We start from the raw sequence: 23,138 nt of genomic DNA on the forward strand, positions 1-23,138 counted from the left end.
TAGCGTCAGTGGAACAGTTGGTAGACTTGACCTTGCAGACTGTTTCATGCAGCTGAGAAAGAGAGATTAGCTCAAACTGGTTAAAGGCAGAGTGGCACGAGGGAGAAACACAGGGGTTGAAAAGTGGAGGTGGAATGACAGACTGCAGGGAGGAAATCCTATTAACAAAGAAATATAAAAAGTCATTGCAGAGGGTGGCAGAAGGTGTGAGGCAGGTGGACATATGAGGATTAACAATGGAGTTTAAAACACGAAACAGAGTCTGAGGTTTATGGACATTACTGCTGACCAGGTTAGATATGTAGGAGGACTTAGCCTCTTTAGCAGCTTTCTGATAAGTTAAAAGAGAGTCTCTCAGGATATTGAAGGAGATTTGCAGCTTGTCCTTTTTCCACTTTCTCTCAGCACACCTGCAGGAGCGCCTGAGAGCACGAACAGAGTCTGTAATCCAGGGTTCAGCGTGAGCTTTGGGACGGAGTGATTTTAGGGGAGCGATGGAGTCCAGAATAGAAGTGCATGTTGAGTTAAAAAGAGCAGTTAAATCTTCTGCACACAGGGAGTCAATCCAGTCCACCGTGGAGAGCTCAGAGTTGTTGAAAGCAGCAGAGAACTGGGATGGTACATGGGTATTGATGATCCGGTGGCGGCGTGAAGGAGCTTTAACTGCAGCAACAGAACAATCTGCAGTGGCAGAAAACAGAACAGGAAGGTGATCAGAGATACACGCACTCTCACAGATTTCAGAGACGTGGATACTCAGGCCATGAGACATGACGAGGTCCAGTGTGTGACCTTTCTCATGTGTGGAGCCAGACACACACTGAGTCAGGTTAAAAGAGTCCAGCAGTGATACAAAGTCTCTAACCAGAGGTTTAGATGGACAACACACATGGATGTTCAGATCGCCAACAATAAGAAAATGATCGAAATCTACTGAAAGTCCTGATAAGAATTCCCCAAAGTCACTGATAAAGTCCTTGTTGAATTTGGGAGGACGGTACACTACTGCACACAGTAATGGAGTAGATGAGTTCAGTTTAAAAAGCTGCAGTTCAAAGCTGGAAAAGGAGAAAGATGAAATCTGATGACAGTCATAAACTGATTTAAAAACACAGGCAAGGCCTCCACCTTTACCAGAAGACCTGGGAGAGTTGAAAAAACAACAGCCTGGAGGAAGAAGCTCAGAGAAAGCCACAGTCTCACCAGCATGTAGCCAGGTCTCAGTCAGGAACATAAAATCCAGTTCATGAGAAGAGAAAAAACATCTTATTGGAGAGAGATCGAGTGTTGATCAAAGCCATAGATAAGGTGAGATCAGTAGCTGTCATCAGGGTTGATGTGCGGCTGAGTGGGCGGAGGTTTGAAATAACGATACCAAGTCTGCGGATCCGTGGCTGGAGAGGAGCCGATGACCCAACACCCGGAACAGAAGCAACCAGCGACGTACTTGGAGAGTCACGCAGGAGAGGAGCAGGCATCAGGCGCGGGCCGGAGGTGGAAGAGAGTCGCTCACCTGAGGAGGACGCCACCGCCGGCATGGTGAGGAGCGAACCAGACGACTGAAGGAAGCGCGGGCCGAGAAGCGGGCCCACCGGTGAAACAGGAGCAGCACCAGGCGGAGTTGGAGAGACAGTGCGCACCCAGGGTCCTCTGGGTTGGAGTGAGCCTCTCACAGTGGCAGAGTAGCAGAAACCCATTTGTACAAGGAGAGGATCAGCCAGGCAAGAAAGTGACAGCCTAGCGGTTAGCACCTTTCCAGGCTATCGTGGCTGTTCGGTGCCCAGACGCTGTAATCAGGCTTCAGCTGTGTGTAGGCCACAGACACACGGAGCGCTGAAGATAAGGTAACTACACTCAACAAAAATATAAACGCAACACCTTTGTTACTGCTCCCATTCCCCATGGGATGGACGTAGAGACCTAAAATTCATTCCAGATACACAATATAACCATCCCTCCCAAACAGTGGTCACAAATCAGTCCAAATGTGTGGTAGTGGGCACATCTGCTATATTGAGATAATCCATCCCACCTCACAGGTGTGCCACATCAGGATGCTGATCTGACATCATGAGTAGTGCACAGGTGTACCTCAGACTGCCCACAACAAAAGGCCACCCTGGAATGTGCAGTTTTTTGCACTATTGGGGGTCTGGGGACCCAGAACCGGTCAGTATCTGGTGTGACCACCATTTGCCTCATGCAGTGCAACACATCGTCGCATGGAGTCTATCAGATTGTCAATTGTGGCCTGTGGAATGTTGGTCCACTCCACTTCAATGGCTGTGCGAGGTTGTTGGATATTCGTGGGAACTGGTACACGCTGTCGTATACGCCGGTCAAGCACATCCCGAACATGCTCAATGGGTGACATGTCCGGTGAGTATGCTGGCCATGCAAGAACTGGGACATTCTCAGCTGCCATCTGCCCTGAACAATGTGAACCATGATTCATCCGTGAAGCGCACACCTCTCCTCTACGGCGACGAGCTGGAGTCAGGTCAAGACCCCGATGAGGACGACGGGCATGCAGTTGAGCGTCCCTGAGACGGTTTCTGACAGTTTGTGCAGAAATTGTTTGGTTGTGCAAACCAATTGTTCCAGCAGCTGTCTGGGTGGCTGGTCTCAGACGATCTTGGAGGTGAACCTGCTGGATGTGGAGGTCCTGGGCTGGTGTGGTTACACGAGGTCTGCGGTTGTGAGGCCGGTTGGATGTGCTGCCATATTCTCTGAAACGCCTGTGGAGACGGCTTATGGTTGAGAAATGAACATTCAATGCACGGGCGACAGATCTGGTTGACATTCCTGCTGTCAGCATGCCAATTGCACGCTCCCTCATTGCTTGTGGCATCTGTGGCATTTTGCTGTGAGACAAAACTGCACATTCCAGGGTGGCCTTTTGTTGTGGGCAGTCTGAGGTACACCTGTGCACTACTCATGATGTCAGATCAGCATCCTGATGTGGCACACCTGTGAGGTGGGATGGATTATCTCAATATAGCAGATGTGCCCACTACCACACATTTGGACTGATTTGTGACCACTGTTTGGGAGGGATGGTTATATTGTGTATCTGGAATGAATTTTAGGTCTCTACGTCCATCCCATGGGGAATGGGAGCAGTAACAAAGGTGTTGCGTTTATATTTTTGTTGAGTGTATAAAAATGTTGCTGTTTCTGTTAAGAACATTTTAGTCCTAATGATCTATAAGTGTCCAGAAGCTATCGCAGGTAAGCTCATACGGAAAAAAGGGAAAAAATCAGCATAAAAATCAATAAAAATCAATAAATAAATAAATTTCAATAAAAGAAGCAAAGCATTTATTAAAGAGCAAATAGAGGAAGCGTCCACACTCACAAAAGGGGAGGAGTTACTGCACAAAAGGGGGAGGTGTTATGACCAACAGAGCCCTGTTAGATCTTTAAGATATGATGTGGTCTGATCATTCATGACTTTCTGGTGTGTTCAGGCAAGGTATCATTTGTTGTCAGTACAGGTGTTCCACAAGTATCGCTTCTCACTTTTATTTACCATATAAACACTTTTATCACTGCCACCCTAAACTCTGATGATACGGTTTCATATATCACTAGCTCTTCCCTTGATCTGGCCTTTTTTTAACCAAATAGGTCATACACACATTTAAAACAAGCACAATAAAAGAGACAACAGTGCAACGGTTGTGAAAGGAAAAAGATGAAAAAATCCAAAAAGAATAGAATAAGTATATTACAACATGGTCTTAGGTTGTAAGATACACTTAATTGCTGTTAAGGTGACATAGTTGAGGTAAATCGTGCAATCCTGTCCCCCCCCAACATCCCCCAAAATCAACCCCACCTGAGGATGGCTTGTTTCACCTGCATGGAGTGCTCTTTTGACCGCATGTTGTCTGTTCACAGCAAAATCTTCCAAATGCAAGAACCACACGTCAAATCAAGTCCAGGCCTTTTATCTTATGCCACGAGACCTCCGACGTGTTGATATGAAAACGACTATGCACATTTGGAGGTACTAAATTGTTATGGAATCAGCTGTTCCAGGTCAAATCATGGAGAGTTGATTGGAGTAGGTACTAATGGAAAAGGGTCTATAGAGCCCCAAACATAAGCAATAGGGTAGGATTCTCTTGTAAAGAGAAATGAAACCAACAAAACCAAGGCCACTACAGCCTCCTAAAGCTTTACTAGCAATATAAGATAACTCTCACCCCTCCATACCCCCTGCTCCCCCCCACCACTGGTCCTGCAACTGATGTAGGAAAAAAAAAACATAAAATAAAAGTGGTGCAGATATGTGCATGTATGTGTACGTGTTGTGTGCAGGCAGGTGTGGTGGTAAGGAGGACCGAATGTGAGGGAAACACAGCTGGGACAAATAAGGGCTGACGAACCAAGGGAAGCAAAACCGGATACATTAACATGAGACACGGACTTTCAAAGTAAAACAGGAAACATAACACAGAAATGCTGACTTGACAAGGGGCGACGGCTGACAGGGGAGAGGGACTATAGAACACAGAGACATAAACAATAAGACAGAGAACTCTAACAAAGAAACCAAAAGACTAGAAATGATAAAGAATATCAAATTCAAAGTTCAATAATAATGAAAACTCAAAACTCTGGGTTGATGACCCAGGTCTCCTAACAGTACAGGTTACAGAAGTGCAGCACGTTGACTTGAGCAAATACTCAAAACTGCCACTGAACAAAAAGTATGGAAGTGTGACGCTTATGTATTGAAAAAAAGAGACTGAAGAATGGAAAAGTTGGAAAAGTCAAGGGGAGCAACTGTCTCCGTCTCCTGTCACATCCCGACCAAACTGGAAGAGATGTGATAGGAGGCCATTTTTAATCTTCAGTCTGCTTTTGATACCTTTCATCAAACATAAGTTTGTCCACTGTTTCATTGACTGTTTCACAGAGCGCTGTGTTTCATCACAGCTGATTCTTTCCTAATTCATCACATTATCTTATGTAATAATCAAAAAATGCTCAGTTTCTGTTACATTTAAACATAGTAGTTACAATATCTGGTTACAGGAGATTAGCCATTTGTCATTTGTCTGTCTGAAAGATAGACAAATATATATTCTGAATATATTCTGAAAGATTTGGTTTTTTCAATGTGAAAGACACATGCAATGTATTTCCATGCGTAAGAATGTGAGTAATAGTCTTTAACAAGGAAACTCATGATGCTGGGTTTCAGTTTTGCAACTTCCTGTTTTATTTCTGTAATTCTTAATGAAATTACACTGTGGTAACCTTCACCTTCCTTTTGGATTAATCACTTACACTGAGTAACCCCACCTGTGTTGTCTCTCATACCTGTTTCCAATAAGAGATCAGCCTCTTTATGAGAGAACAACCTTCAGCTTTTTTGATCTGTGGCCTTAATAAACACTTTTCTAAGTGTTTCTAAGAGCCTTTCACGGAGTAAGTCACTAGTTTTAGGCCATATTGAATAAAGATAAAGTCCATTTTGTAAACTCTCACGTCAGAAAAGACATTTAAACTGAATGTATGTACCATGGTCACATATACACACACCAGTGTTGTTAACCACTATTCACGAGTTTATGCAGAAAGTTCACAGCCATGGATGTGAAAATGACAAAAGACAAATTTTCTTTCTTCTTCTTCTTCTTCTTTTTTTTTTTTTGTAAATAACATACACAAATCTTTACAATGATAAAAGACGTTGTAGATTCTCAATCCAGTCAGGGACCACAGAATTGTGCAAGCCCTGTAAGAGGAAATTCAGAAACAGTTCAATGCTTTGTCTAACAACTGCACTTCTAGGGAATAACAGCTACACAATTGTGAGGTTAAAAATGGCTCTATGATTAGAAGACACTTGGGAGATTTCTGGGAAAACAGCAGGTCTCCTTGTCCCGGTATTAAAGGCACTGGAAAAGTCAAGAAACAGGATCCTGACCGTGCCTTTTCCCCCATCCAGGTGTGAGTGGGCTCTGTGTAGGAGGTACAGGATGGCATCCTCCACTCCGACACCCGCCTTGTATGCAAACTGTAGTGGGTCCTGGGCATGTTGTACCTGTGGTCGGAGGAGGTTGAGGAAGAGCCGCTCTAGAGTCTTCATAAGATGTGACGTCAGTGCCACCGGTCGGAAGTCATTCAGCTCATTGGGCCGGTTCTTTTTGGGGACCGGGACGATGCAGGACGTCTTCCATAGGGTGGGCACTCTCCCCGCCTTCAGTCAGGAACATAAAATCCAGTTCATGAGAAGAGAAAAAATCCTTGAGCAGAAACGTCTTATTGGAGAGAGATCGAGTGTTGATCAAAGCCATAGATAAGGTGAGATCAGTAGCTGTCATCGGGGTTGATGTGCGGCTGAGTGGGCGGAGGTTTGAAATAACGATACCAAGTCTGCGGATCCGTGGCTGGAGAGGAGCCGATGACCCAACACCCGGAACAGAAGCAACCAGCGACGTACTTGGAGAGTCACGCAGGAGAGGAGCAGGCATCAGGCGCGGGCCGGAGGTGGAAGAGAGTCGCTCACCTGAGGAGGACGCCACCGCCGGCATGGTGAGGAGCGAACCAGACGACTGAAGGAAGCGCGGGCCGAGAAGCGGGCCCACCGGTGAAACAGGAGCAGCACCAGGCGGAGTTGGAGAGACAGTGCGCACCCAGGGTCCTCTGGGTTGGAGTGAGCCTCTCACAGTGGCAGAGTAGCAGAAACCCATTTGTACAAGGAGAGGATCAGCCAGGCAAGAAAGTGACAGCCTAGCGGTTAGCACCTTTCCAGGCTATCGTGGCTGTTCGGTGCCCAGACGCTGTAATCAGGCTTCAGCTGTGTGTAGGCCACAGACACACGGAGCGCTGAAGATAAGGTAACTACACTCAACAAAAATATAAACGCAACACCTTTGTTACTGCTCCCATTCCCCATGGGATGGACGTAGAGACCTAAAATTCATTCCAGATACACAATATAACCATCCCTCCCAAACAGTGGTCACAAATCAGTCCAAATGTGTGGTAGTGGGCACATCTGCTATATTGAGATAATCCATCCCACCTCACAGGTGTGCCACATCAGGATGCTGATCTGACATCATGAGTAGTGCACAGGTGTACCTCAGACTGCCCACAACAAAAGGCCACCCTGGAATGTGCAGTTTTTTGCGCTATTGGGGGTCTGGGGACCCAGAACCGGTCAGTATCTGGTGTGACCACCATTTGCCTCATGCAGTGCAACACATCGTCGCATGGAGTCTATCAGATTGTCAATTGTGGCCTGTGGAATGTTGGTCCACTCCACTTCAATGGCTGTGCGAGGTTGTTGGATATTCGTGGGAACTGGTACACGCTGTCGTATACGCCGGTCAAGCACATCCCGAACATGCTCAATGGGTGACATGTCCGGTGAGTATGCTGGCCATGCAAGAACTGGGACATTCTCAGCTGCCATCTGCCCTGAACAATGTGAACCATGATTCATCCGTGAAGCGCACACCTCTCCAACGTGCCAGACGCCATCGAATGTGAGCATTTGCCCACACAAGTCTGTTACGGCGACGAGCTGGAGTCAGGTCAAGACCCCGATGAGGACGACGGGCATGCAGTTGAGCGTCCCTGAGACAGTTTCTGACAGTTTGTGCAGAAATTGTTTGGTTGTGCAAACCAATTGTTCCAGCAGCTGTCTGGGTGGCTGGTCTCAGACGATCTTGGAGGTGAACCTGCTGGATGTGGAGGTCCTGGGCTGGTGTGGTTACACGAGGTCTGCGGTTGTGAGGCCGGTTGGATGTGCTGCCATATTCTCTGAAACGCCTGTGGAGACGGCTTATGGTTGAGAAATGAACATTCAATGCACGGGCGACAGATCTGGTTGACATTCCTGCTGTCAGCATGCCAATTGCACGCTCCCTCATTGCTTGTGGCATCTGTGGCATTTTGCTGTGAGACAAAACTGCACATTCCAGGGTGGCCTTTTGTTGTGGGCAGTCTGAGGTACACCTGTGCACTACTCATGATGTCAGATCAGCATCCTGATGTGGCACACCTGTGAGGTGGGATGGATTATCTCAATATAGCAGATGTTCCCACTACCACACATTTGGACTGATTTGTGACCACTGTTTGGGAGGGATGGTTATATTGTGTATCTGGAATGAATTTTAGGTCTCTACGTCCATCCCATGGGGAATGGGAGCAGTAACAAAGGTGTTGCGTTTATATTTTTGTTGAGTGTATAAAAATGTTGCTGTTTCTGTTAAGAACATTTTAGTCCTAATGATCTATAAGTGTCCAGAAGCTATCGCAGGTAAGCTCATACGGAAAAAAGGGAAAAAATCAGCATAAAAATCAATAAAAATAAACAAATAAATACATTTCAATAAAAGAAGCAAAGCATTTAAAGAGCAAATAGAGGAAGCGTCCACACTCACAAAAGGGGAGGAGTTACTGCACAAAAGGGGGAGGTGTTATGACCAACAGAGCCCTGTTAGATCTTTAAGATATGATGTGGTCTGATCATTCATGACTTTCTGGTGTGTTCAGGCAAGGTATCATTTGTTGTCAGTACAGGTGTTCCACAAGTATCGCTTCTCACTTTTATTTACCATATAAACACTTTTATCACTGCCACCCTAAACTCTGATGATACGGTTTCATATATCACTAGCTCTTCCCTTGATCTGGCCTTTTTTTAACCAAATAGGTCATACACACATTTAAAACAAGCACAATAAAAGAGACAACAGTGCAACGGTTGTGAAAGGAAAAAGATGAAAAAATCCAAAAAGAATAGAATAAGTATATTACAACATGGTCTTACGTTGTAAGATACACTTAATTGTTGTTAAGGTGACATAGTTGAGGTAAATCGTGCAATCCTGTCCCCCCCCAACATCCCCCAAAATCAACCCCACCTGAGGATGGCTTGTTTCACCTGCATGGAGTGCTCTTTTGACCGCATGTTGTCTGTTCACAGCAAAATCTTCCAAATGCAAGAACCACACGTCAAATCAAGTCCAGGCCTTTTATCTTATGCCACGAGACCTCCGACGTGTTGATATGAAAACGACTATGCACATTTGGAGGTACTAAATTGTTATGGAATCAGCTGTTCCAGGTCAAATCATGGAGAGTTGATTGGAGTAGGTACTAATGGAAAAGGGTCTATAGAGCCCCAAACATAAGCAATAGGGTAGGATTCTCTTGTAAAGAGAAATGAAACCAACAAAACCAAGGCCACTACAGCCTCCTAAAGCTTTACTAGCAATATAAGATAACTCTCACCCCTCCATACCCCCTGCTCCCCCCCACCACTGGTCCTGCAACTGATGTAGGAAAAAAAAAACATAAAATAAAAGTGGTGCAGATATGTGCATGTATGTGTACGTGTTGTGTGCAGGCAGGTGTGGTGGTAAGGAGGACCGAATGTGAGGGAAACACAGCTGGGACAAATAAGGGCTGACGAACCAAGGGAAGCAAAACCGGATACATTAACATGAGACACGGACTTTCAAAGTAAAACAGGAAACATAACACAGAAATGCTGACTTGACAAGGGGCGACGGCTGACAGGGGAGAGGGACTATAGAACACAGAGACATAAACAATAAGACAGAGAACTCTAACAAAGAAACCAAAAGACTAGAAATGATAAAGAATATCAAATTCAAAGTTCAATAATAATGAAAACTCAAAACTCTGGGTTGATGACCCAGGTCTCCTAACAGTACAGGTTACAGAAGTGCAGCACGTTGACTTGAGCAAATACTCAAAACTGCCACTGAACAAAAAGTATGGAAGTGTGACGCTTATGTATTGAAAAAAAGAGACTGAAGAATGGAAAAGTTGGAAAAGTCAAGGGGAGCAACTGTCTCCGTCTCCTGTCACATCCCGACCAAACTGGATGAGATGTGATAGGAGGCCATTTTTAATCTTCAGTCTGCTTTTGATACCTTTCATCAAACATAAGTTTGTCCATTGTTTCATTGACTGTTTCACAGAGCGCTGTGTTTCATCACAGCTGATTCTTTCCTAATTCATCACATTATCTTATGTAATAATCAAAAAATGCTCAGTTTCTGTTACATTTAAACATAGTAGTTACAATATCTGGTTACAGGAGATTAGCCATTTGTCATTTGTCTGTCTGAAAGATAGACAAATATATATTCTGAATATATTCTGAAAGATTTGGTTTTTTCAATGTGAAAGACACATGCGTATATTTCCATGCGTAAGAATGTGAGTAATAGTCTTTAACAAGGAAACTCATGATGCTGGGTTTCAGTTTTGCAACTTCCTGTTTTATTTCTGTAATTCTTAATGAAATTACACTGTGGTAACCTTCACCTTCCTTTTGGATTAATCACTTACACTGAGTAACCCCACCTGTGTTGTCTCTCATACCTGTTTCCAATAAGAGATCAGCCTCTTTATGAGAGAACAACCTTCAGCTTTTTTGATCTGTGGCCTTAATAAACACTTTTCTAAGTGTTTCTAAGAGCCTTTCACGGAGTAAGTCACTAGTTTTAGGCCATATTGAATAAAGATAAAGTCCATTTTGTAAACTCTCACGTCAGAAAAGACATTTAAACTGAATGTATGTACCATGGTCACATATACACACACCAGTGTTGTTAACCACTATTCACGAGTTTATGCAGAAAGTTCACAGCCATGGATGTGAAAATGACAAAAGACAAAGATGTGGGGTCAAATTTTCTTTCTTCTTCTTCTTCTTTTTTTTTTTTTGTAAATAACATACACAAATCTTTACAATGATAAAAGACGTTGTAGATTCTCAATCCAGTCAGGGACCACAGAATTGTGCAAGCCCTGTAAGAGGAAATTCAGAAACAGTTCAATGCTTTGTCTAACAACTGCACTTCTAGGGAATAACAGCTACACAATTGTGAGGTTAAAAATGGCTCTATGATTAGAAGACACTTGGGAGATTTCTGGGAAAACAGCAGGTCTCCTTGTCCCGGTCTTTACAAACACTTCAGCAAAAAAATTATTTTTTTTTACCTCCATCAAATCAAAACTGCAAATCTGCACAGCAAATTCAAAAGTGTTAAATTTTTTGGTGTTAATAGTCTCCTTGCAAAAGTAGAGTTAATTTTACTCTAAGCAGAGTCACATTCTTTTAATGTAACTCTGAGGTGTAAAATGATAGTAGTTAAAATCGAGTGTTAAAAATGAGTGTTTCTATTTCAAATCTGGAGGTGTTACAATGGAAACATTAACTCTTGACCTCTTAACTCTGAACTCCTAGAGGGGCTATGACGCCAATAGAGTAAATTCACAGACTCCGCCCCCAGCACGGCTCCAATCGAAGCTGAAGTGAAGCCGTTTCAGAACATTTTGCTCTACATATTTGAGTTGCTTGCCATGCTTGGTAAGTCATTTTTTCAAAGATTGTTTCAATTGTTATTAGCTTTTACTTCTGTGGCTCTTTGGAGTTGAGACAAAGCTGTGTGAAAGGCATTAGCCATGTTGCTCGGTGATAGCATAATATTCTGTTTTAGCTAGCTGAAAGGTATTGTTTGCGGGCAAATACCACAGCCTTGAAAAAAAGCTTGCATGTGAATTTTCAGTCAAACTTTTGGTCAAATACACCTAAAACAATGTCTAGAATGTGAAATGTTGGTATAATGGTGCTGCTTGAAGCCTGAAAACGATCGCCCATAAAAAAAAAATAAAAAAACGAGCAAACAGCAGTAGCAGACGTCCTGACTGGATTCTACGTTAGCATAGATCCCTCCAGAGTTTTGTGCACACGGTTTAGGTAAAAATGAAAAAAGTTGAGGTTTTACATTTAGTTCAGTATTACCTGTTGCCTGTGTCCTTGTCTTTTGGGAAAATACTTTACACAAGTAATGGCTCAAAGAGGATTCCTTTTTTTTTTTACTGTGCTGCAATTGTTTACTGGATTATTTGTGCCATTAATTAGTGTCAACTAATTTTTATTCAATCTCTGCACAGGATATGCTTGTGAAGATGGAATATGGGGGAGAGCAGAAGTGCGTTGAAGTTCCACAAAGGGATGAATGAAGGACATGCATATTGTATTGAAGAAATAAGTGTTGAGAATGCTGTTATTTGCATTTACCATGTCAGACCTTTTGATAAACAAAATTCTAATGAAAGTGAGAACATGTACACTGTTACATCTTTCAGAAAATGTTTTGAAATTGAGGTGCACAGTTCAGAATAAATGTTTTTCAAAAACCATTGCATCTTTTTAGTAAATGTTTATTTCCAAAATAAATTTCTAGAAGTTCAGAACAGTAAAATTCCCGCTTTTTAGAATGAATTAGAAGATAACTCTTACGTAGTTAAACTAAAATACTCTTTGAGAGTTAATATATAAACTCTTAACACCAAGTGTTAAATTATCAACTCCAGACAGATTTGGTGTTTAACACTAAATCAGAGTTAACGTACCAACTCTCCAAAAAGAGTTAAATTAACACTCTCTGGTGTGGACCCATATAGACACTTTAATAGTGTTGAAATCAAATCCGACAGTGTTAATTTGGACATGCTGGATTTGCTGTGTGAGAGTGAATAAGAGCCTTGTAAGAACCACTCTCTGGTGTTGATGATAATAAAAATCTGTTAAGTTACAAAGTTCTTTCCAAGGCACGGAATAGAAAGATCATAAAATTAGGAATAAGAACAAACAATACAGTTTAACATGCAAGCTTGGAAACAATTTTTTTTAAAAAGCGTAAAAAGAAATAAAGCAGATTAGTAAAATAAACCAAATCTTTCCCTTTTAGTTTACAGCTCCCTCAGAAATACATAAAACATCTCTGGCCAAGGTCATCAAGCTTTAAGGAGGATCTTATGCACCCGAGGGGTCAAAATCTGAATATGTTTTTAATTATTATATAAATTCTTCATCTTGTTAAAGTCTTCTTGAGATTTAAAATGTCCTTTTAAAACAGACCACTTCTAATCATAAACCATCACAAATGTAGCTTCACAGATGACAAACATGCAAACATAACTTTAAGAGCAGTCACAAGACCAAAAGGAATACAAACCCAATTCCAAAAAAGTTGTATAATGTGGACGTGATAAATCTAAATAGAAAAAATGCAATTGTTTAGCCAGGCTGGCATAGAGTCAGAGCCTTGTTGAGGCAAGCACTCATTTAACCTTAACTAGCAATGACTCCATGAATAACCTTTACCCTTTACAAGTGGTCCACGTTGCTAAGTGGCTCTTTCCACCGATTGCTTTTATTTTTATACATCTCTGTTTGGGCCGGTTCCTGCAGACGCACACCTGCATGTCCAAAGAGCATAATGAGGTTTTTGCTCTCACAGCATTTTAAAAATGTTCATTCTGTTGAAACTCTGCATTAGTATCCAGCTCTGACAATTTCACTTCCTTGTTTTTCCAAGAAAACAAGGTGTGGTATAGTTAAACTTTTTCTCTTTTTTAGTCAATTTTGGCTGGAAGCATGCAGATTTAAAGGAACCAGTCCAAGCAGAGATAAAACATATTCCAAGTTTTACCTTGGAAACCAGTTCTTTAATGTGTGAATGACAAATTCTGATTAATACAGCGTGTGCCATGTTCCCGCACTGGTTGGCCTCATTTTCTTACGGTCTCTGAGTCTAGGAAGGAGCCCCGGGGTTCCCACTCCTTGGCCCTGTGTCTCTTCAGAGTGGTAATCAGTCCCTAGTGGGTTTCCTGTGCTGTTCTAAGCGCTCTATTTGAGTGTTCTTGTCTCTCTGGTTTCTGGTGTTTCATGAGTTTCTGAAAAGCAGTTCAGGCCTCAGAATCTTTTATCTGTCCCTGTTGAGCTAGTCATTTCCTGTTGAACCCTCCAGTGGGTGACTCGCGTGCCTGCCCATCCTCCTATTACCCTCATCTACCACCCCAAAGCAAACCAGTGACTCTGTATAATCATCCTTCCCACACATCTCCAGGTGAGGAACCTCGCTCACCTTGCATGACTCGCCTTGTGGATTCTTTAATAGTCTCACCTGGTCTAACCAAACTCTGCTCTCTCCCGGTGAGATCTCCCTCCATCCTGTCCAATCTCCCAGCTGTCCTCGCTGACATCCCCTCCTGTGCTTGTTTTCCTTGAGCTAAAGAAACTGTTGAACCGTATCACTGGAAAGGGGCTCAAACTCACTTCTCTTTGGCTCTTAAAAACCAAAAAAACCAAAAACATGTTCTGTTCAATGTTATTGAAATGCTAGAATTACTAGAAGTCGAATAATGCTTAATCTATTTTAATCACAATAGGACCAGGTGACTCATTCACTGAATCTGTAACCTGTAATATTTTATTAACACACTAAAAAGTCTCGGCGTGTTTTTCGGATGTATTGGCTGAAAACTTTGAATTTATTGCAGGTCGTTTTTACAAATAAGCAGCCTGACCTCAGCAACCTTTAAATCAGACGTGGTCAAAAGGATCATTGTGAAAGCCTGCAGTGTTAACTCTTGTAAACATTCCAACATGGACTTGGGGTCAAATTCCACGTTAACATTTTTCCAGTGGCTCTCTGTGCTCAGCACTTCTACTTTGGCTAATAGAGAAGGAGACGTAAGTAAATATTTTATTTACTTTTATCGCACTGTTCCAATCATAAAACAGACTTTGAATACGCAGTGATTGTAATTATCCTTCTGCTCAACATGTTTTTGTGAAAGTTGGATTGAAGGAATGATAATGTTAAAAAAAACATGTTTTAAAGCATTTAAATGTGAATTAAAACTGTACATTTAGTGTTTTAATAAAATATGGTTAATAAGGACGTTTTACTTTTGATCATTACTGTTTTAATTAATGTTTTAAATTAACATTTTACTGTTTTATTGGATTGAGTTACACTTTAGAATTCATTTTAGTACTTGTACTGTTTTATTATTTATCATTTCTTATTTTAATGTTGTCTTATTGTATCCCTGTTTTGGTTCTTTCTGGAGATGTTCCTGTTTAAATTTGTTTACTTGAAAAACTCTTTATATAATTTTTTATATGACAAAATTTGTCATGGACAGGGAGCAACTAAAACCTAGACTGGGAAAAACTAATGAACAAACCTGAAAACATAAGGACATGGAGAATAGCGAGCAGAGAGCCGCGGAGGTTTACCAAATTACACAGACGAGCTGACAACAAACAAATAGACAGGCACACACTATAAATACACACAAGGTAACGAGGGAATGACACGCCAAAGGGGAACACAGCTGAACCTAATTAGACACAACGAGACACAGACCTTCAAAGTAAAACAGGAAATTCACAAACTGTTCAACACAAACTCGGGGACACAAACAGAGCACAGGGGGGGGAGAACACATTTAGGAATAATAAAACACTAAAAATACAAGAACTAAACGCTAAGAACTAATACAAAATCAGGAGAAACTAGAAAATAATAACAATAAACTCAAAACGCTGGGTCAGCGACCCAGAACCGTGACAAAATTAACAAAAACATTTCCATAGAAGTTTTATTTCTTCTCTTTGTATATATTTTCTGTTTACTTGTAAACCCATCTGTTAGTGAGAGCCACTACAGTCACAATAAGAGGATATTCTCACCTGCAGTAATTCATATTTAGCAGTTCAGCTCTGTTCAGGGACCTAAATCATTAATGCTATCATCTGATGTAAGTTTAGGATGTGGCAGTAAGATCATCTGATCTCCCAGAATTCAGTTTAAACTTGAATCCATGCCTTCCTTAAACTAATATTTGTTTGATTAATGTGTCCGCTGGCTTCAAATCAACTTGATAAAACTTTTTTTGTAATCGTGGGTGCAGCTTTCATCTTGTTTCAAACGTCCGTGAGACTCATTGGTTCTGAACTTTGACCTGACTTTTTCTTTGTCTTTTTTAGTTTTAGTTTTGAATCCTGAACCAAGATTACAAGATTACACAACACCCAGTGATGAAACAGCACTTCTTGTTTTTCACTGCCATGCCTCAGCCAGAGATATATGTTAAAATCATATGAATGTCTGAGTGTCTTTTGAATGACAAAATTGTTCACGTGCACAGGAATCAGGCAAATGCACATGTCCTGAATCAATTTACTTGTGTTTATATAGTGCCAATCTCCAGATTCCAGATGCTTTATTTTGAAAGGCTGCGAACACTACTCAGTGATAGTGGGGAGGAAGAACGGCCCACTATTTAACAGGACAAAACTGTCAGAAAAACCACCCGTTTTTCATCTGTAGAAAATCAGATTGAACGTGTAGAAGTGGATTAAACTAACAGCATGAGTAATACAGTGTATCACACAGGGATCTTTTGCTGTAGATTTCACCATATCTCTCTTCCCCTCACTCCTTCCCCCTCCTCTGCCCTTTGTTCTGAACCTTTTCAGAGCAAATTACCTCACTGAGCTGAAGACTAAGATCGTCCCGCCTCCCCCGAGAAAAACACATTTCCTCTTCTCCACTTCTAGAATTAGTGTCTCAATTTCACATCATAAATAGCACTTAAATGAAGTTGTTACTTTAATTATATACCTATGTCCACCTGAAAGCAAAAATGTGATGATGGTAGAGAGAAAGAACTCCCATATAACAGGAAGAGGCCAACACCAGGGAGGGGCAGCCATGTGCTGCATACAAAGAGAGAAGGACGCAAACTTCAGGAGCGTGAACGCAAAAGTTAATGACATTTAGTGAAAGTGTACAAATCCATGACGAGTATAAAGAGGGTAATAGAGGAAAATGCGCACTGCACCATGGGAAGTCTTACAGTAGTCTGAGCCTATATCAGGATAATAACACTGAGCCCAAACTCGACCTCTGTCAAAAAGTGAAGATTTAAGGCCGATTTAAATCCTGTCCTGAATCAAAACTGAGAGCTGGTTCCACAGGAGGAGGGCCCGAGGAAGAACCACAGTGTGAGAGTGAAGCACTCTACTGTCATATGAAGTATTTAAGCTATGATGTGGCCTGATTGTAGAACTTTGTGTGAAAGATGAAGCATTTTAATTAAGTTCTGAATTTAATAGACATCCAGTGAAAAGAAGCTAATATCAGACAAATACAATCTCTCCACAGTGAAACTCACTGTGGACTTTCAGGGTTGAGTTAAAGTTTTAGGGTTAGAGCAGAAATAACAAATAATATTTGCTTGTTTTTTTAAGCATCACCTGTTTCCTGATTATTTTTTTGTGTGTGCAAATTAAAGAAGGCAGAATTCCACAATGGCTGAGATAAAAACTCACACAGCTTTACAAATAAGATGTAAATGATGTTTATGAAAATGTACGCCTGTGTATATACACACAGTGTCAGTCGTTGATCTTCACTTTTGTATGTGCCAGATTTCTGTTCCTTGAGGTTTTCACAGGCACTATTCTCTTTCTAAGTGTTTTTGATGGCAATATAAAGATTAATATCCACTATTTGTGATTTTCTATAATTCCTTCACTACCATTCTTTACTAGAAAGAAAAAGGAACAAGATTTAGATTGTCTCCATGCTCAGAATTGACTCAAATCATTCATTCATGTTGTCATTAAAGGACAAGAAAGCACTTTGACTTTTTGACTTATGATCAGCTTTCATTTCTCATTTTCATGTCAACATTCCCAGCAACTGAAGTTTCTCATCACTTTCTTTTCTCTCATTTGTAGTATGTCTCCACCATGCCAACACCCGGCTGTGCACTCAGTCCCACACCACACCCTGACCCGGCTGGCACGGGAGTGGCTGGCAGAGGACACGCCAAACTTTGATCCTGCAGGAGTGTGTGTGGGCTCACGGGAAGTGGAAGCAAGGTTGTTGTGTAAAACTCCACACAGCATCCTAGCTGGGTGTCCCTTCTTCACAGCAGTGTTCACTGAAGTGGGCTGCACAGTGGACTGGATTTACCAGGAAGGAACTGAGATCGGTAGGCATTGCATAGTTCCTTCCATAGCAGTAAAATACAAGAAAAGTTCTGTGAATTTGTGTTTGTGACCTTTGCAGTAGCAAAGAACTTCACATGAGTCAGATAGCAGATAATGAATGGAAATGTATCATGTATTCTATGGGCCTTCAGAAGCCAGTTTAACATCTAACAGAAAAGGTGTGAAACCACATAAAGCTAACTTGCTGCTGCCTCTATTGCCCCACTTGTTACTTTTAGAGACTTTCTGGCCTCTGAAGCTCTGATGATTCAATGGTTGAAGGTCTGAGGGAGAAAAAAACCCTGATAATGAGAAAGTCCCATTATCAGTTAAAAAGTATAAAGTTGACGTAGGTGTAGAAGACATGACTATTTACTGTCATGGGTGGGTGTGAAACATTCAGCACTATCGAGTGTGTTTGAGTTTTTTGGAGGGTTCTTTTTCTGCTCATTCCCAGCTCCATATTTTTTTTTTTTACTGGGCACCAGAGTAGCTTTGCATGATTCACAGTTCAAAATAATCCTTATTTGTTCTACACTGGGTCTTGGTGTGACCTCTCAGCTCATCCAGTCTGAAACAAGCTATTTAACCCATCCCCGCTTAAGACAACTTTTCTCTGATTGGCTGATGTTTAAACAGAAAGTTTGAACAGCAGGTGGGTGATGTTTCTGTGCTCATCTCCAGCCGTTTGATTGAAACACTGATATTAGATCGTTACTCTCTTTGACTTCAAAAGAACAAAGAGTTAAAAAAGATAGCTAAGGTTGAGTCACCAGCCTTCAGCTCACACAGATTAATTGTTCATACTCTGACATAATCATCATCTGAAAGTTTGGCCATGTTTAATATGAACAACAGTAAATATATAACAGAAAATAATTTAACTGAATAGAATAATAGTTTAATTGTCCCACAAGAGGAAATTTGGTTGTAACACATATACAAACAGAACAGGACACAGAACAGAAACACACACAATTTTTACATATTTACATCATGGAGAATAGTTACCAAAACAGAGTTCTGTACAGTTTTTATAATTGGAGTACAGATAAATGGCAAACCCAGGTTGTAGAGTGCAAACAGAGAGCTGTATCACATACACACTAAAATGTGGGCATACAGTATACCTGAAGCAAAATCCCAAAATATTTCCAAGTAACTAGAGAACTATCTTTGGTAGGAAAACAACAATGGAGCCAAAAGGCAAAACACAACACTAAAAGAAGATTAATAGCATAACGACATATCTGCTGAAAGTATAGGAACAGGAAATGACATCAACCACTCAACAGGGAACGAATAAAAGTTTTTTTTCCATAAAGTGAAAATTCAGTTTTCTTCTTGTAAATTACTCTCAAAGTAAATTACAGACTTTTATTCAGATCCGTTTTTATATTACCTGCTTTTATCCACAGGTGAAGATGCTGTCACCCTGACGGCTGTGGTGAGGGGCCCGGCAAACTCCCTCCTCCTCGGGGAACGACCGGCTCTTAACTGCCTGGCACGGGCATCGGGCATTGCCACCCGCTGCTCTCAGCTCCAGGCTATTGCAAAGGCACACGGCTGGCACGGGGAGGTGGCTGGCACGCGTAAGACTACTCCGGGCTTTCGTCTGGTGGAGAAATATGCCATGTTGGTTGGCGGCGTGTCCATGCACAGACAAGATTTGAGTGGGATGGTGATGTTAAAGGACAATCATGTGTGGGCATCGGGAAGTATCACAGAGGTGGGCATCAAAGATCAGTACATAAAATGTAAGTAATCTAAACTCCAGCATAAAGTTCAGCAGACTGAAAGTAATGTCTTTGATAACGTTGGATCCTGAATTTTGAAGACCTGATTCAAAAGCCTCAAAAACTATCAACAAGAGACAGCAGGGCTTCATGAAACGTCTATAGGCTGTATATAAAAGAGCCACCATGATATCACCCAGTGGTTTCTGGGACCTGAAGATTCAGGTTTGTTTGGGGTTATCTTTATTTTACTCTATTTGTTTATAAAATTGACAAAAATAAGAAAATGTAAAAAATAATAATCATGTTTTCAGTTTCAGACCATAAAACCAGGAAAGTGTTATCTGAGGTGATAAAATTATTATTTCTCAATAGACTTCTATACCGTCTGATTTATTTTTGCAACCAGAGTTCCTGCCCCTGCCAGCTTTAGAAAGAATGCATCCATCCAAAAGCTACTCCTATAGTTTTGAAAAGGTTTTGAGAATCAATATTTTCAATACTGCTGCACTGTTTCTAATGAAATATTTAGATTTTCTGTGCCCTCCTTGCTCCCCTTCCTCACATTCTTTGCCTGTCTTCACTGTAAGTATACAATGAAGGCAAAAACACCCCATAGATTTGTTTTGTAAATTTACAGTTACCTCAGGGAACTTTATATCAACAACAAACCTCAGACAGCCTGCACATTCAAAACCAAAAGCTTGAGGTAACGGTTTTGACTGTCAAAGGGGCATGTTTCTGTTTGCAACATCCAAACAGAAGCAGGATTACATGTAGACATGTTTTCTTTTGTTTTTGATGCCGTCTGTCATGTGTTGGCAGAGAGGGGACTCAATGCAGGAGACTGAAGCAGGCAAAAATACATGAGAAGGAAGGGTTTGGGTTTTGTTTTTTTTTTGCTGTTACCGAAATTCAACAATAAATAAACCCTGAAAGAGGAAGCAAAACAAGAATACATCACAAGAAGTGTGAGTAGTAATAACAGAAGCAGAAGACTGAGGAAAAATAACGAAAGCAGCGACTGGCAGTATCAGTCTGCATACCTGTGTTTGCATTTTGTTTCTAAGGTGATATTTGAGAGGATGCTACGTCTAGGCAAAAGAAATATTCCTGAGTTGAATTTTTAGATTAATCTATGTAAAACTCTGTTCAGTTTTTATGGGATTTTAAGCCTTAACATAATTTTTTAACATAGTTTTACAAAAGTTGTGAAATTATTTTATTTTAAAACACTGGGATTCACAAGAGGTCATGAGATTACCGAAAGCAGTCATCCTCTTTGCACAGGAAAGCAAAGAGGAAGCTTGTCTGTTTTACTTTCCTTTATCTAGATTCTGTAGCTCAGGCCTCACAGCTCTCATCAGGTCAGCTGTGCTCACTAAAAAGCAGACAAACACAAACGCACAACCCCGTTTGCTCCCCAGGCGGTGAAAGCTGCCCGCTCAGTGTGCGGCTTCAGCAGTAAGATTGAGGTGGAGTGTCGCTCAGCAGAGGAGGGCAGGGAGGCAGCCAGAGCGGGAGCAGACGTCATCATGCTGGACAACTTTCAACCTCAGGTGGCGAATATTATAGAAACACAGACCCAGGGTGATTGTTGTTTTTGTTCCATGGTTACACTTCTCCTCTTTCACCTGCAGGAGCTCCGAGTCACAGCTCAGGCACTGAAGGAGGAGTTCTCTGCTCTTCTGATAGAAGCCAGTGGAGGAGTCACGCCAGAAAACGTAGCTCTGTATCTCTCCTCACATGTGGACATCGTTTCTCTGGGCTGCATAACGCAGGGATGCCCAGTGGTGGACTTTTCACTCAAGGTTCAAAAGCCTGATGCTCGATTAAACAGGATGTTTAATCAACCGCAAATTGATTGATAAAAAAATCACCAATAAAACATTTCTAATAATATGCCAGACTGTGGAAAATGTGATTGTTGTGTTAACACATTAATACTTTCCAAGAAAGACTGCATTTAAAGTCGTCTGCGTTTGAGGCATCTTGTTTGCTTACTCTTTATTTCTCTGTGGTAAGGATCAGCGATGAGCCTAAAATTATGTTGCACTCTGCACAGTGTTGTAGGCCAAAGGAAAAGTCTTTCAGATCTCAAATACAATATGTCTGATTTTTTTTTTAATATTTCCTGTATTGCATTAATGCAATACAGGAAATATTACAGCCCAACTGTTACATTCATTACCCCAAATTTCTCAGAGAACCAAAGAGCAAAAGAACTTTGTTAAAGTCCAGAATATTATATCCCTAACAGTAGAAACAGTAGAAACAGTAGAAGCCGAAGGAACTGCGCCGTGAATGCAGGATAAAGATGAATGAAACTGTTTGAAGTTAAGAAGCAGTAAGATGGATTCTCCTTGCACGCTTAATAGTGCTGAGTGGTAGAAGTAAAGACAAAAGTCTCCTAAATGCCAGGCAGTAGACCAGACCACCGAGAGACAAGTTTCAAATTCACATTCAAATTTTATTTGTCACACACACAACCATACACAGTATGACATGAGGTGAAATGCTTGTACCTGTGCAATGCAATGCCCGACCATTAAATGACAGTGGTTTTACAGTATTTACAATTTACTGGTTATACAAAATTTACAGATTTAACTTAGAAATTTACAGTAAAAAAATGTGCAAATAGCAGAAAGAGATTATAAATTATAGGAAGTGTGCATGAAAAAAAACCAGAGTGCGTGTGGTGATGTGATGTGTGTGGGAGAGTCCAGTCCTACACCTGGTTCAGGGCCCGAATAGCCTGCTGTTCCCAAACCAGGTGGAGATGTTTCCCGTCAGGACGCTCTCGATGGTGCAGGAGTAAAAGTAAAAGTTCTTGAGCACCTTCAGTGGCAGATGGAAGTCTCTAAGTCTTCTGAGGAAGAAGAGACGCTGACGGGCTTTCTTAACCAGGGTGTTGATGTGACAGCACCATGACAGGTCCTGAGTGATGTGGACACCCAGGTATCGGAAACTGTCCACTCTCTGCACTGGCGTGCCACTGATGATGAGGGGCTTGTAATTCCTCGCCTGCTTTGTAGTGAAGTCCACGATCAGCTCCTTAGATTGCTGACGTTTAGGAGGAGGTTATTCTCCTGGCACCAGGTCTCCAGGTTCCTAATCTCCTCCAGGTAGGCCGTCTCGATGTTGTCGGAGATCAGGCCCACAACAGCAGTGTCGTCAGCTAACTTGACAATGGAGGTGGTGTCTGATGTGGCTACACAGTCATAAGTGTACAGTGAGTACAGCAGGGGGCTTAAAACACAGCCCTGAGGCACTCCAGTGCTGAGTGAGATGGAGGGGGAGACTTGTTTTCCCACCCTCACTGATTGGGGTCTGTCTGTGAGGAAGTTGAGGATCCACTGACACAGTGATGAGCTGAGTCCTAGATCCGTCAACTTGGTGAAAAGCTTAGAGGGAATTATTGTGTTGAATGCTGAACTGTAGTCCACGAACAGCATCCTAACATAATTCCCTCTGCCAGTCTCCAGGTGACTCAGGGATGTGTGGAGCAGGTGAGATATGGCATCGTC

At 41.7% G+C, this 23,138-nt stretch overlaps 1 protein-coding gene across 1 annotated transcript; it reads left to right on the plus strand.

The window, feature by feature from the left end:
• The first annotated feature begins 14,448 nt into the window (after window positions 1–14,448).
• LOC147328546 (nicotinate-nucleotide pyrophosphorylase [carboxylating]-like) lies at window positions 14,449–21,508 on the plus strand. Its single transcript, XM_086296990.1, has 5 exons — window positions 14,449–14,554; window positions 17,618–17,874; window positions 19,291–19,601; window positions 21,036–21,167; window positions 21,249–21,508. Exons 2-5 carry the CDS (start codon window positions 17,619–17,621, stop codon window positions 21,474–21,476), a joined length of 927 nt encoding a protein of 308 aa, XP_086153116.1. The 5' UTR covers window positions 14,449–14,554; window position 17,618; the 3' UTR covers window positions 21,477–21,508.
• Window positions 21,509–23,138: the final 1,630 nt, after the last annotated feature.

This window comes from Aulonocara sp. 'chitande type north' Nkhata Bay, linkage group LG6, assembly GCF_057382095.1.
Source record: "Aulonocara sp. 'chitande type north' Nkhata Bay isolate Kocher_YH1m ecotype deep benthic linkage group LG6, A_spYH_male_GT1.1, whole genome shotgun sequence".
Taxonomy (NCBI): Eukaryota; Metazoa; Chordata; class Actinopteri; order Cichliformes; family Cichlidae; genus Aulonocara; species Aulonocara sp. 'chitande type north' Nkhata Bay.

What these genes read in the sequence shown, in the direction of transcription:
- LOC147328546 (XM_086296990.1), top strand. Translation starts at nt 17,619, where the DNA reads ATGTCTCCACCATGCCAACACCCGGCTGTGCACTCAGTCCCACACCAC. An exon ending in CCAGGAAGGAACTGAGATCG is followed by an intron (nt 17,875 to 19,290) that starts GTAGGCATTGCA and finishes TTTTATCCACAG; the next exon opens with GTGAAGATGCTGTCACCCTG. An exon ending in TGGACAACTTTCAACCTCAG is followed by an intron (nt 21,168 to 21,248) that starts GTGGCGAATATT and finishes TTTCACCTGCAG; the next exon opens with GAGCTCCGAGTCACAGCTCA.